Source organism: Triticum urartu, chromosome 4 (assembly GCF_003073215.2).
Source record: "Triticum urartu cultivar G1812 chromosome 4, Tu2.1, whole genome shotgun sequence".
In the NCBI taxonomy this organism is placed as follows: domain Eukaryota; kingdom Viridiplantae; phylum Streptophyta; class Magnoliopsida; order Poales; family Poaceae; genus Triticum; species Triticum urartu.
In genome coordinates, this window is record NC_053025.1 from 10,909,944 (window position 1) to 10,923,521 (window position 13,578).

The 13,578-nt window shown below is 41.6% G+C and overlaps 2 protein-coding genes across 6 annotated transcripts; one reads left to right on the plus strand and one right to left on the minus strand.

The window, feature by feature from the left end:
• The first annotated feature begins 1,636 nt into the window (after positions 1-1,636).
• Positions 1,637-12,047, plus strand: LOC125550241 (CSC1-like protein RXW8). 5 transcript variants are annotated; one of them, XM_048713189.1, is made up of 15 exons: positions 1,637-1,859; positions 1,952-2,038; positions 3,220-3,295; positions 4,318-4,370; positions 4,510-4,543; positions 5,441-5,799; positions 6,430-6,576; positions 6,804-6,867; positions 6,970-7,179; positions 8,871-9,062; positions 9,152-9,450; positions 9,860-10,136; positions 10,288-10,563; positions 10,996-11,229; positions 11,407-12,047. In XM_048713189.1, the coding sequence occupies exons 6-15, from the start codon at positions 5,519-5,521 to the stop codon at positions 11,725-11,727; spliced, it is 2,301 nt and encodes a 766-aa protein (XP_048569146.1). In that variant the 5' UTR covers positions 1,637-1,859; positions 1,952-2,038; positions 3,220-3,295; positions 4,318-4,370; positions 4,510-4,543; positions 5,441-5,518; the 3' UTR covers positions 11,728-12,047. The 5 variants fall into 5 exon arrangements, with proteins under 5 accessions (XP_048569146.1, XP_048569147.1, XP_048569145.1 ...); XM_048713190.1 differs by having other exon boundaries at positions 4,352-4,370; XM_048713188.1 differs by lacking the exon at positions 4,510-4,543.
• A 243-nt stretch (positions 12,048-12,290) lies between these two features.
• LOC125550242 lies at positions 12,291-12,912 on the minus strand. The gene has a single exon (XM_048713192.1). It carries the CDS (start codon positions 12,901-12,903, stop codon positions 12,466-12,468), a length of 438 nt encoding a protein of 145 aa, XP_048569149.1. The 5' UTR covers positions 12,904-12,912; the 3' UTR covers positions 12,291-12,465.
• Between the last annotated feature and the right edge of the window lie 666 nt (positions 12,913-13,578).

The following is a 13,578-nucleotide window of genomic DNA, read 5'->3' on the forward strand; positions in this document are numbered from 1 at the left end:
TACTTTATATTTACTTGCTCTTTATTATCTTGCATACCTATCCAACAACACCTACAAAGTACTTCTAGTTTCATACTTGTTCTAGGTAAAGCGAACGTCAAGCGTGCGTAGAGTTGTATCGGTGGTCGATAGAACTTGAGGGAATATTTGTTCTACCTTTAGCTTCTCGTTGGGTTCGACACTCTTACTTATCAAAAACTGTTGCGATCTCCTATACTTATGGGTTATCAATTTACACTGTTTATGTATCTTGTATCTTGTATATTTTTTTTTGCATATTCTGTAAAAGCTTTATTCTCATATTTCTTATATGAGTAGGCTATGACGTGTGTGAAATCACCGCCACATCGTCAGTTATTATTGTTTTGATGGGTGGGGCAACGCACATTATCGTGTAAAGCCCGGGGTTAAATTTGTCCAATTTTAGGGTTTAGAGATAAAAAGATGTACTTTGCTAACTGCGAGACAAAATTTACATAGTATTTTTTGCTTTAAACATATCTTGCTTTTATTTGAGCATCCTTCGTCTGAATTCGCGAAGAGACGGATTCCCACATATATAAAGTCTAAAGCGCCAAGTAGCAAAAGTCATTCCTTGGTGAAAAAAGCAGCCAATAGATTATGTGCAATCATGCATTGCTTTCCAGTTTCCAGGGGCAGCTAAGCTAATGTTTCACCTAATTTTCTCTGCCCACGCGAAAAGACAGAAAGAGCTTAAAATCATGTTAATTCACGTAGCCACCTTTTAGTCGTTTTTTCCTTCTGAATGTTAACTAATATAAAAGCAACTATTCCTGCAAAAAAAGCAAATAAATAGAAGAAAGATACTGAAAATAATTGTTACGATGATTTGGACTTCTAACCGCACCCTGTCCTCTCTGCAGTTTCTTAAAGGCTATGAAAATGACATCACAAGGGCAATGGGTTATAGTCAAGATTGAACGGACGATTACGGATTACCGATGCAGATTGATAATGACATGAGGTGCCAAAGCCTGAAGACATCGGTGGAGCTGCACGCACACTTTGCATCCTGTGAGCCGCATGTATATTTTACTTATGCTGGGTTTGTTTGTCTTTATTATTAGTTTGGTCACCGACCGCCGACCGACGTATGGCTAAAACCATGTATAAAGCGCGTGGCCGTCAGTTTATTAATGTGTGCACACTTTCATAGAGGTGCGCATGGCATTTTAATATCAGGGTTTTCCATCATCGCATTTTCAAAATTCCAAAGATAATAAATGGCTAATTTTTTTTTTCTAATAACTCGTTCATCCTATCCCCGCATCTTCAAAATCCCGCGAATCAAAATGCCTAGAAAATGGCTCTAACAGTGATGGTGTTCTTTCAATCTCCCATAAAGAAAGTTATGTTGTTTCAATTCCCCCTAGAAAAGTCATATATTGTTTCACCAACTGAAAGAAAAGCAGTGATATTCAGTTTCCTACGTGGCTGCAGCAACGGCTCAGAAGCCAAACCGCATCCCCACCCCACCCTTGTTCACCACTTTTTCCGGTAAGAACCAGAAGAAATCTTTCTCCCGTGTCTTGTTTGACTCCTCCTCGCTAGTCGCCACACAGTCGTGCGCTTGAGTCGCTTTCCCTTTTCTCCCCCCCGTTGCCTCCACCCACCCATTCCTTCCCGTCGAAACTTCCACCTCGGAGTCCACCGACTCCTCTCACCATCGCCAACAACTGCTGCCTGCTAGCGTATAACCATCGCTCTCCAATCCCCACCCCCATCCACCAGCACCCCAATCCGTCCAATCCCCGCCCCATTTCTCCCCATTCCGGCGGCTCGCGGCGATCGACTGCGCAGGCCGCTTCGCGCGCGCGGCCGACGGCTCCGGGCTCCCGGTATCTCTCGCCCCCCCTCTCTCCCGCGCGCGTGTCTGCGGGTACTCGTTTTCTGAATTTTTTGTTGTTGCTTCTGGTGTTTGATGGCGCAGGGTCTGGACTCTGGAGGAGGAGTCGAGCGGCATTGCTGGATTCGGCGGCAGTCGTCGAGTCGGAGGAGGCGCCTGACTGGCTGGCAGGTGAGCAATGCTCTTCGTGTGGTTAAAAGTCGGGCGCGGCGGGGGTCGAGTCTAGCAGACGGATTTGGTTGTTAGTTGTTGGTTGTTTGTGCGTGGCTTGCCAATCTGAGTGATAATAATACTGTGTGTGGTGATCTGAGTGCACTCCCGGCGTTTGATTTTGGTTCGATTCGATGCGCGTTTTGGATTGGGCGAGGTGTTTCTTAATTTGGTGGGTTAGGTGATTGGGCTATTCTAATCTTAGCCTTCTGCGACGCTGGGACAACCTAATCTGTATGTATGTTGAGTTAAGTAAGACGCCATGGAGTCTCTCCCTCCCAGTCGATGAACTGGGTATTTCAGTCAAAGGGACAAGAAAGAGCAACCGAATTTGGGTGACAATCTAATATTAGGATGCCAAATTGCGGCTGGCCGATGGAACGCCTGAACCTAACCTATATGCTATGTTCAGTAAAGCAGATGCTGTGGACACTTCTAGTTGATCAACTCTTGGTTATATTCCAGTCCAGTCAAAAGATGGAGAATGAAACCGGCCTTCTGAACCCGAACCAAAGTGGTCAGGGGATTGGCTGTTTCTAATCTTAGCTTGCGACACTGCGGATAGATTGAGTGCCTGAACCTGTTCTGTATGTTGAGTGAACTAGACATGATAAACTGGTTGGTTCAGTCAAAAGAAGAAGATAAAATAATTGGATTTGGGTGATGTTCTAATATTAGGACGCCACGTTGCGGGCAGATGGAATGCCTCAACCTATGTGTTCAGTAAAGCAGATGCTACGGGCTCTTCTAGTCGATGAACTGTTTGGCTTTTGAAGCTGAACAAACAGTATGAACTCTGAAGTGTTTAAGGGCCTGTCCAAGTGTTTAAACAATTTTCTGGCTGTCAAGTGAAATTGCTTAACTCACTGACAATGGCCAGATTTGTTTATCCTTTAGATTCTTCATTCATGTCTCCCATGGGATCTGTCAGATATATATATTCCATTCTGTACTCTTTTACACTACAGTCAACCTCTTGCATCTAAGATTCACAGCTTTGTTTTAATCAAGCACTTCATCTGCTCCAGTTATGTACTGATAAATAATGAAGCCACCTTGCTCCTTCTATTTGAACTTACAATGGATTCACTTTGTCTTTGCCCCATGTTAACATTTTCTTCATGTGGCGTTTAATTACGTAGGGTTTGGAGGAGGAATCAAGCTGCATTGCTGGATTCGGCGGCACTCGTCGAGTTGGAGGAGGTGTCTGACTGACAGGTGAGTAATACTCTTTGTGTGGTTAAAAGTCGTGATGAGTCGGGCCTGGTAGATGGATTTGGTGCTATGCTTGTTAGTTGTCTATGCGCGGTCTGCCAATCTTAGTAATATTGTGCATGGTGATCTGGCGGGAGATGTCTGAGTGCACTCCTGGTGTTTGATTTTGATTCGATGCGCGTTTTGGATTGGGCGAGGTGCTTCTTAATTTGGTGGGTTTGGTGATTTGGCTATTCTAATCTTAGCCTGCTGTGACGCTGGGACAACCTAATCTGTATGTATGTTGAGTTAAATAGACACCATAGAGTCTCCCTCCCAGTCGATGAACTGGTTGTTTCAGTCGAAAGAAGAGGAAAGTGCGCCTGGATTAGGGTGATAATCTATTAGGATGCCACGCGGCGGCCGATAGAATGCCTGAACCTGACCTGTATGTTATGTTCAGTAAAGCAGATGCTGTGGACTCTTCTAGTTGATCAACTCTTGGTTATATTCCAGTCCAGTCAAAAGATGGGGAATAAAACTGGCCTTTTGAAGCTGAACCCAAGTGCTTGGGCGATTGGCTGTTTCTAATCTTAGCCTGCGACACTGCGGATAGATTGAGTGCCTGAACCTGATCTGCATGTTGAGTGAACTAGACGTGATAAACTGGTTGGTTCAGTCAAAAGAAGAAGATAAAATAGTTTGATTTGGGTGATATTCTAATATTAGGACGCCACGTTGCGGCCAGATGGAATGCCTCAACCTATGTGTTCAGTAAAGCAGATGCTATGGGCTCTTCTAGTCGATGAACTGTTTGGCTTTTGAAGCTGAACAAACAGTATGAACTCTGAAGTGTTTAAGGGCCTGTCCAATTGCTTAATTCACTGTGACTCGTTGACAATGACAAGATTTGTTTATCCTTTAGATTCTTCATGTCTCCATGGGATCTCTCAGATATGTATTCTCTTTTTAAAAGTTTGTCAGATATATATTCCATTCTGCACTCTTTTACACTACAGTCAACCTCTTGTATCTGATATTCGCAGGCTTTGTTTTAATCAAGCACTTCATTTCCTGCAGTTATATATAGAAAATAGAGGTGAGATCTGCATCATGCATGCAGGAAAAGGGTGATGATGCTTGCATAGTTACAATGCAGTAACACAGCTTGGGCTAAATGCACGCACATACACAACTTATATAGCTTTAAGACTTTAACTAATTGGCATAATCTGCAGGGCCACCTAAGCTTTCTTCCAGACCTAGTTTTGGGTGAGGATCCATATTTTGTTTGGCCAATATTCTTTCCGTCTTGGGTACTCAACCTTGATAGAAAGTTTTTATAAACATATGTACAAATAATTAGGGGCTTTCTTTGTATCCACAATAATTATTCAGATAACTACTTGAGAAAATATATAATACTTTGAAATTTAAATCCCACCGCATCTAGACCCATTTCAAATCTCAATTTCACACTGAAATCCCCCCAATCTACCTAGCAGCCACTTGTTCCCACCTCATTACAGGCTCCTGCAGTCGCCTTTGCACGCCTACACTCTTGTCTCGTATTTCGGTGACCCCTACTGTTCAGTGTTCACCATCCATGGCAGGTTAATATTTTCCCAATAAAGAAAGATGCTTGTCATCTGAGCCATATTCGTTGGGCTTGATTTGAGTTTGGATCTGAACTATATTTTTTCTACTATAAATCTTCCCCTGCCTAATGCCAGTTATTTTGCTCCAAAATTTGTTACTCTTGTTTGAATATTTGCATGTCCTTAGCAATTGATGCTTCTACCATTCATTTAGCATCGCCCAATCTTCTTTTATATTGGGCTGCTCGCTTTAAGTCAATCACGTGGGTTTGATTTTTCAGTCTTTGTAAAATTGATCTGTTTGACAAGAAAATAAAACAGAAAAGTTCAATATTAATCTGTAGTATTTGCTCAATATTCAAGAGGGTTTCCTGTTAGTTCTACTCTTCTTTGTCTTCACCAAATGCAATGGAATTGGCCAGCATGTGACTGTTTTTAGGTGGTGCATACTCATGTTTTAGTTTCTTTTGTGCACATTGGAAGAATGTGAATGCAGAATTAATTCAAGATAAAGTCTGTAAATCTTATATATATGTTATATGAAATTTCATAACCCAATTTTTTCTTGCAGACGCCAACAGAGCTATGAAATATTTTGTATTCAGATGACATAAGGAGTATTGAGTCTTGTATATTTGTTTAGAAAGAGATGAAAGTTGGTGCTCTTCTGACCTCTGCTGGAATCAACATTGGTCTCTGTATACTTTTTCTGTCATTCTATTCCGTTCTGAGAAAGCAGCCACAGAATGTTAAGGTCTATTTTGGGAGAAGGATTGCTGAGCAGCATAAGCGGCTCCGAGGGGCTTTTATTTTGGAGAGATTTGTTCCATCCCCTAGCTGGATTGTGAGAAGTCTGCAATGCACGGAAGATGAGATCCTATCTACTGCTGGGTTGGATGCAGTTGTTTTCAATAGAGTTCTAGTATTTAGGTGCATACATTTTTACTTTTGCTTTCTTTGCCTCTGCAATATTTACTGTTCGATGTTTATGATAGATATCTTTTGAGTTGTGCCGAGTAGAAGGTTCACTTTTGAAAATAGCAACATGCCGATGTGATTTTTAAGCTATATTGCTTTCATTCTAATCATTGATATGTGAGTGACATGATTTTCCTCCTTAAAACTAGAAAAATTCAGAACATTTTAATATGAAAACCCAATAAGAAAATCGAATTAACTTTGTATAATTGCAGAAAAATAGGAATGTGATCTGATATCTTAATGTAGAGATGATAGAAACAATAAACTTAATAAATTTAAGCACCTCCTAGATCAAAATGAAACCGGTAGACTTAACTGGTCAAATGGACAATCTGAGGGATGTTTGTTACAGTTTAGTCCAATTTAATTACTTCTGTGTCCACAAGCATTATTTAATCGCCACCATTCTTGGTAGATGTGGGTTTCTTCTTTTTACAGATGATGTAAACATCCGTATACTAAAAGGAAACATTATTATATTAGAAACCTCTTTGCTATACTCCTGCTTATTGTATATCCTTCCACTTCATAGTTCCAACATCCAAATTCAGTTAGCTGATGTATGTTTTTTTTCAACAGCATACGCATATTCTCATTAGCTGCCATTCTTTGTTTATTTGGAGTTCTCCCCTTGAATTATTTTGGACAAGATATGCAGCATGAACGGATTCCTTCAGCATCATTGGAGACATTTACAATAGGAAATATGAAAGAGAAATCAATATGGTGAGCAATTGAGCTTCTCTTATTTGGTTATGAGGAGGCTAACTTGGTTCATTGAATATGCCATCTTATATGTTTCATCTTTTGTTTAGCTGATTTATACCTTGTTCCGGTGTTACCTATGATCTAAGTTATTAGTTCTGTGTTTGTTGTATATACTGGTCACGTAATCATTTAGGCAGTTTTCTTTGGAACTTATACTCTTGGATTTTGTTTGGTCATAACTGCAGGCTCTGGGTCCATTGCGTCGTGCTGTACATCATATCTGGTGTAGCTTGCTTTCTTCTATATATGGTACGCATCAGTAATTTTACCTTTCAAAATTACTTAAATGTTCGTTTACCTTAATCTTCAGGAACCTTATTTGTAAAAAAAAATCCTACATTGTTGCTTTAGGAATACAAGCATATTGCTAGACTGAGGTTGCTTCATCTTGTTCGAACAACGACCAACCGTAGCCACTTTACTGTCCTTGTCCGTGGGATACCAAAGTCAACTCATGAATCATTCAACAACGCTGTTGAGAGTTTCTTTACAACGTACCATGCACCGAGTTACCTATCCCATCAAGTTGTTTATAAAGTTGGTAAACTTCAGAAGATAGTGGTAAGCAATATCTCATCAAGTTATGTGATTCTGATATGTGGACTTTACCAACTTTCTATTCTCTTTTGTGGAAATGGAATGCTGCCGCCAGAGATTCCTGATTAAATATTGTTGTACTTATCTCCGCACTATCCTGTAATAATGAAATATTAAAACTGTTTGATAGCCACTGATAAACAAAAGTAGATCAGTGGTAGTCTGGTAGAGCACATGCACAAGCATTGTACTCATGGCAAGTCAAGGCAGCCCAGGGGTGCCATGGCGATAGTTAGGCGTTAGACAAAAATAATATATCATATAGCAGAAAACGTGAAACTATACCTCATATTGTTTTTCCATAAGCCTCCCAACAAGGGGAGCCGGATTCCACTATAAGCATAATGAACAGAGTTTTATTTCAAAACGAAAACGAAACAAAAACTAAAAGAAATAAAGTCCAGGCAACCAGCTACAAGGAATTAACCAGACCAGGCCACCACCCAAAAGACCTGAACACAAACAGCCAAGGTTCTTAGCAAAACAGACGCTAGCACCAGCACAAAACAAAGTACTACAACCTTGCATCCCAGGATCCCACATAGCACCAAATGAGCTTTTTCAATAGGTACCAAAGTTACTGGCGGTCGTCCTCTCCTCATCCAGACTGACCACCTTCATATTCTTCCTCCGCCTCTGCAATGCTAAGAAGAGTATTGTTTGGAGAGGCACGGGCAGCTTCATGAGTTCTAACAGCAGCTACGGATCGCCGACGCCCCATCCAGCAGGTTTTGCTTATCACTATCCTTGATATTAGGAGATTTAGAACTTAAATAACAAGAAACATCAACATAAAGGCAGCACCAGTTAACATCAATTAGCAACTAGCAAGTCCATACCATAGGACAACTATACAGCAAAGAGCAAACTAATACGTTGGTAGCATCTATCATGACCTGACATGACTTCAACACATGCCCTCAAGCCTCAAATCATTTTGTGTAGATTATGGAAAGTCTTCTTTCAACTTCACTGCTTCAACTTCGTCCTCCTCATCTGTATGTAGTTACATGGCTTTAAACATCCCTGTGTTTAAGTAGTGGTGATCTCTTCACTAGGACTACTTGTCACCAATAATATTTTGCAACACGCAGAATCGTTGTACTCCCTCCGTTCCAAATTACTCGTCGCAGAAATGGATGTATCTAGAACTAAAATACATCTAGATACATCCATACCTGTGACAAGTAATTCGGAATGGAGGGAGTAGTTTTTTTAGAGCAATGCAAACCACCTTTATGGAACCAGCAAAGCAGGACTATAATTACCATAAAGCACTGCCAATGAGATTACAAGAGGCCGGTGAGCTGTTTGACCAGCACCATCTTTGCATATTGCTATTGGCTTGTCTAGAGCATCTCTCTGGCGGAACTCTTAAAACTCATGCTAAGCTCTTTGCGTAATCTCTGTAGTGCAACTGCACAGGACAATATGTCGAACTGAAATTCAGAATAGGCTCCTTACAAGTTTTAAGTGTACATGTATTTCTTTTTGTTGGGTAATTCAAAACTATTATACATGCAACACATGCTTTTGTGATGCAGGATCATTCGTATATCACGGGGGAACTTTTTTCAGATCTTTGAATCAATACCCTCATTGCATGTTCATAGTACTATCTGTTTGTAGTGATAGCTTATATCCTTACTTTTCAGACGGGTGCGAAGAAGGTTTATAGGAAGTTCAAGCATTTTAAGGGTACCACAGTCGATCAGACATGCAGATCTGTGACATATCGATGTTGTCTTTGTGGGGTGTCATCAAATTCGTTCCAGTTGTTGCCCACTGAAGAGCAAGAAAGGGAAAAACCTTGTGTGAAAAATTCAAACTTGAACTTACCTGCCGAGGTAAACTAGCTATCATTTGGTTCTTTGCTTACTATTATCCTCACTGAATTATTCTAATCTACTAATTTAATTGTGCTCACCGAATACAGGAATGCTCTGCTGCTTTTGTATTTTTCAAAACGCGGTATGCAGCGCTAATTGTATCCAAAATTCTCCAGACATCCAATCCTATGAAATGGGTCACTAGTCTGGCCCCAGAACCTAAAGACATGTACTGGTCAAATCTTTGGTTACCGTACAAGCAGCTTTGGATTCGCCGCATAGCTACACTTCTTGGTTCTATTGTTTTTATGTTCATTTTTCTTGTACCTGTGACATTTATACAAGGTCTAACTCAGCTGGAACAGCTGCAGCAAAGGCTCCCTTTCCTGAAAGGGTTATTGAAAGGGTAAGCAATCTTAACGCTTAGAACTCACCTTGTTATTATTAAATGCAGGGTCTAACTCAGCCGGAGCAGCTGCAGCAAAGGATCCCTTAATTTGTATTGACAATACAATGTGCGTTAATCAGAATGACTCAATTTGTTAGTAGGATTTAATCTAGGGTTGAGTATCCGAGATAACATTCAATTATGAGGCCTTCCCTTTCTCTAAAAAAGCTATCACAATTATGGCGGTGGTTCAAATTAATAGGTATAGTTTTGAGGCATATAGTTCATATTTTTTCGGTCCAATTCATGATCTAGGAATGCGCGCGTGCCTTATAAACTGGACGGGTGGGAGTACTGAAGTGTGGAGATATTGCAGTCTTTAATTTATCATTACAGCAAAATTTAACGATTATTAATTCTCCTGCAGGAAAATCATGACCCAGCTAGTAACTGGATACCTTCCCAGTGTGATCTTGCAAATATTTTTATATACTGTCCCCCCGACCATGATGCTATTTGCGACACTAGAGGGACCTATTTCTCACAGTGAAAGGAAGAAAAGTGCCTGTTGTAAAGTATTATACTTCACCATTTGGAATGTCTTCTTCGTCAACGTCCTATCAGGTTCTGCAATTAACCAACTTAACGCCTTATCAAGACCAAAGGACATTCCAATGGAGCTTGCGAGGGCAATTCCTTTACAGGTGAATCACATATTTATGTTCTGTTGTTTATGAAGGTGCAAAATATAAATATTTAAGTAGGTATATGCAGTGTATTTATTTGTTTTTAGGTTGAGTTTCTCCAGGTGCTCACTGCATTTTATTGATGACTTCTTTTTTACTTCCATTTCAGGCTACCTTCTTTACCACCTATGTTCTGACTTCAGGATGGGCTAGTCTGTCGTCGGAAGTTATGCAACTCTTTGGCCTTATTTGGAACTTTGTAAGGAAATATATTCTGAGAATGAAAGAAGATAGCGATTTTATCCTCTCGTTTCCGTATCACACTGAACTACCAAAAGTTCTGTTGTTTGGACTATTGGGCTTCACATGCTCTGTGCTAGCACCTCTGATCTTGCCCTTTTTACTACTCTACTTCTTTCTTGCCTACATTGTGTACCGAAATCAGGTGAGAAACTAGATATAAACTTAAAACATTTAATTTGTTTGTAAACGAAGTTGTTATTTGAAGTCCTCATGCATAATTTGGTCTATAGTTATGAATGAATAAAGTAAAAAATATATGTTCGAATGTGTATGCGATCATTTTGTCTGAAATTATTCTTTTATAATGGGCGAAATTTGAATTTGATAAATCCTCGTGTGCTAGCTCCATTTTAGGTGAAATGCAATATTTGTCTTGGATATACCATTTGATCTGTTTTCTCTGGCCTTGTATAACTTTATTGTGGTTAGATATCTTTTAGTTATTTAACCTGAGTTTTAGGGTAACTCAAACCGTTTTTCCTAGTTCGTGATTTTGTTTACACTACATAGTATTCGTGGAAGAATGTCCTCTGTGCTCCTATAACCTAATGGGTTGGTAATTTATCATTTTCAGTTCATCAATGTTTATTGCACAAGATACGACACTGGCGGTCTATATTGGCCAATTGCGTACAATGCAACAATATTCTCTCTGGTGCTCACCCAGATCATCTGCCTTGGTGTCTTTGGCCTTAAAGAATCCCCAGTAGCTGCAGGCTTCACTGTACCTCTTATCATCATCACTCTTTTATTCAACCAGTATTGTAGAATGCGTCTTCTGCCGTTATTCGGGACTTTCCCTGCACAGGTTGGTATGATTTCTTTAACAATTGGTAGAATTTAACCTATACATACAGAATTGGAGTCTGTGGGGATCAACTATTTAGGTATATAGGATCTGTTTACAGAGGGATTAGTTACTTGAAATGGATCCTGTTATATATATAGTTTTCACTTGCCATTATTTCTTGTTGGACACACGCAGGTTTTGATAGACATGGACAGAGAAGACGAGCAATCGGGCAGAATGGATGAGATTCACAAGGGCCTTCATTCCGCTTACTGTCAGTCCACCGATACGGAATCAGCCGATGACATATCTCTGGAAAGAGTTCAAGCTATCAGTACAACAGATGAAGATGGCAGCGGCAGCTCAGGTGAACCTAGCGGCAAAGAAAGCGTCGGACAACCAGTAACTGACTTGTCTCACCCGACACTGAAAGGGCTCCCCGTTGAGCGGCTACGGCGCGCGGTGAGATCACTCGGTTTCATGATCAGATTGCAGAAGAGAGGCGTATCAGCGTAAGCCGTGGTTGGTGAATGTACAAACTGCATACAGTGTGCACATAGAACAACACAGAGACACCAAGATACACACATACGGATATTACGCTGCTCCAAGGAAAAAAGAATGGAGTGTCACCTGTTTTTCTTTTCTTTTGAAAGTCGATGTGTTTGCCTGTTTGGTTGCAAGGGTGCAAGCAATTTTGTGTTTAAATCGATGCCTGCGCGACTTTTCAGGCCATTTTTGGCCATGATGCACGGACCCTTGAATTGCTTGCTGCGGCTTTGCTGCATTGTAACCTCGGTTAAACAAGTTGTTGTGAAAGAAAGCAATCCATCCAATCCATGTCTACACGTGCCTTTGTTTTGTTCGACCGCTCTGTGCCCCTGGCCCTGGGCTGAACTATCCGCGAAAGTAATTCTGGACGGAGGGAGCTGTGAAACTGAATCGAGCAGAGGAAGGTTTTTTTTTGCTGCTGTTGGGAATTGGCAAGGGCGCAGTTCCACAGCGAGTTCCTTGCTGCTTCAACCAACAGACAGAGCCGCAGAGGAAGCATGATACGATGCCAAACGAGGAACAAGGAATGACTTGCCATCGTTTCTTAGTTCCAACCCAGAATTATTATTACAGGATACAGATTACAACGAGATGCCGCACACTGACACGAGTGTAGGCGATGCACCACGGCTTTGGATCGGCGAGGAAGTCAACGAACGGCCGATGCTGATTCGCCGACCACGGCCCGGCCCGTACCTTACATCACAGGATAGCGCAGGTGGAGGACTCCTCGACGGCGCCGGAGGTGGAGCCGGCGGCCTTGTCGCCGCCGGCGGAGACGCCCGGCCAGTCGCGGCAGGCGCAGTGCTGGCCCTCGGGGATCTGCCGGTGGACGGAGGCGACGTGGCGGCCGCACCCCGCCCACGTGGACTTGCCGCACTTCACCAGGCAGCACATCCTCGCGCTCGCTCGGTCGATTGCTCTGTTGCTGGCTCTCCGGTGGCGATCGATGGATGGATTGATGGATGGAATCCGTTGCTTGAAGACGACTCGCTGGCTGCCTCTTGCTTTGCCCTGCTCTTCTCTTTGGTTTAGTTTAGTTTGACAGCTCCGTTCCTCCGTCTGCACAAGAATTGAAGAATTGACTTTTTCTTTTTCTTCTTTTCTTATTCCAAGAAACAGAAGAATTGAAATGATCATGTGAATGAAACAAGGCATTGGTGTGGCGGTCTGGCCTATGCTAATCAAGAGATGCCTATTATCACCGACAAGGTGCTTCATTATGTTCGTCGACAAGGTGACGACGCAAGTCTAAAATAAATCTCCACACGAAACAGGTGCTACTGCTTTAGTATTTGCAAAATGAAGAGATCTTTGTTGCGAAACTGTGCCTAGTAGCACGCTAACACAGCCGGGGAGATACCAGGCGACAAGCGTGGTAAAAGCAATCTCAAATTGACAAAAAAAAACACAGCCGGGGAGATACACGGCGCAAGGAGAGCCATTGCAACCACCGTGCTCCGTGTGTGTGCCGGGAGAACTCCACGGAAGATCCGAGCAAGCAACTCATTGCTTACGTCACGCGTGCGGCAGCTTCACTTTCAGTTTTCAGACCGTTGTGGGTCAAGCAAGGAATTCTCCGTGATTTTTTTTATGATGTGAACCGAAGAACGTCTACTTTGCTATTCCTATTCATAAGATCTGAGATACATGCCATCTCATTTTCTATGCCTTTTTTATTTCTATGATTTTCTTATCTTATAAACCAAAGAAAGCCTAATATAGTAGTAAAAATTTATGGAGAGGAGACACACCGGGCATCAATTTTTGTTCTGCTCAAACCACCTTTTATTGCCCCAAGAAAGGTGCATCAAT

Bases quoted from the DNA above. Each gene is read 5' to 3' on its own strand.
- LOC125550241 (XM_048713189.1), top strand. From the start codon at position 5,519: ATGAAAGTTGGTGCTCTTCTGACCTCTGCTGGAATCAACATTGGTCTC. The intron at 6,577-6,803 runs GTGAGCAATTGA...TCATAACTGCAG, and splicing joins ATGAAAGAGAAATCAATATG to GCTCTGGGTCCATTGCGTCG. The intron at 9,451-9,859 runs GTAAGCAATCTT...ATTCTCCTGCAG, and splicing joins CTGAAAGGGTTATTGAAAGG to GAAAATCATGACCCAGCTAG.
- LOC125550242 (XM_048713192.1), bottom strand. From the start codon at position 12,903: ATGATCATTTCAATTCTTCTGTTTCTTGGAATAAGAAAAGAAGAAAAA.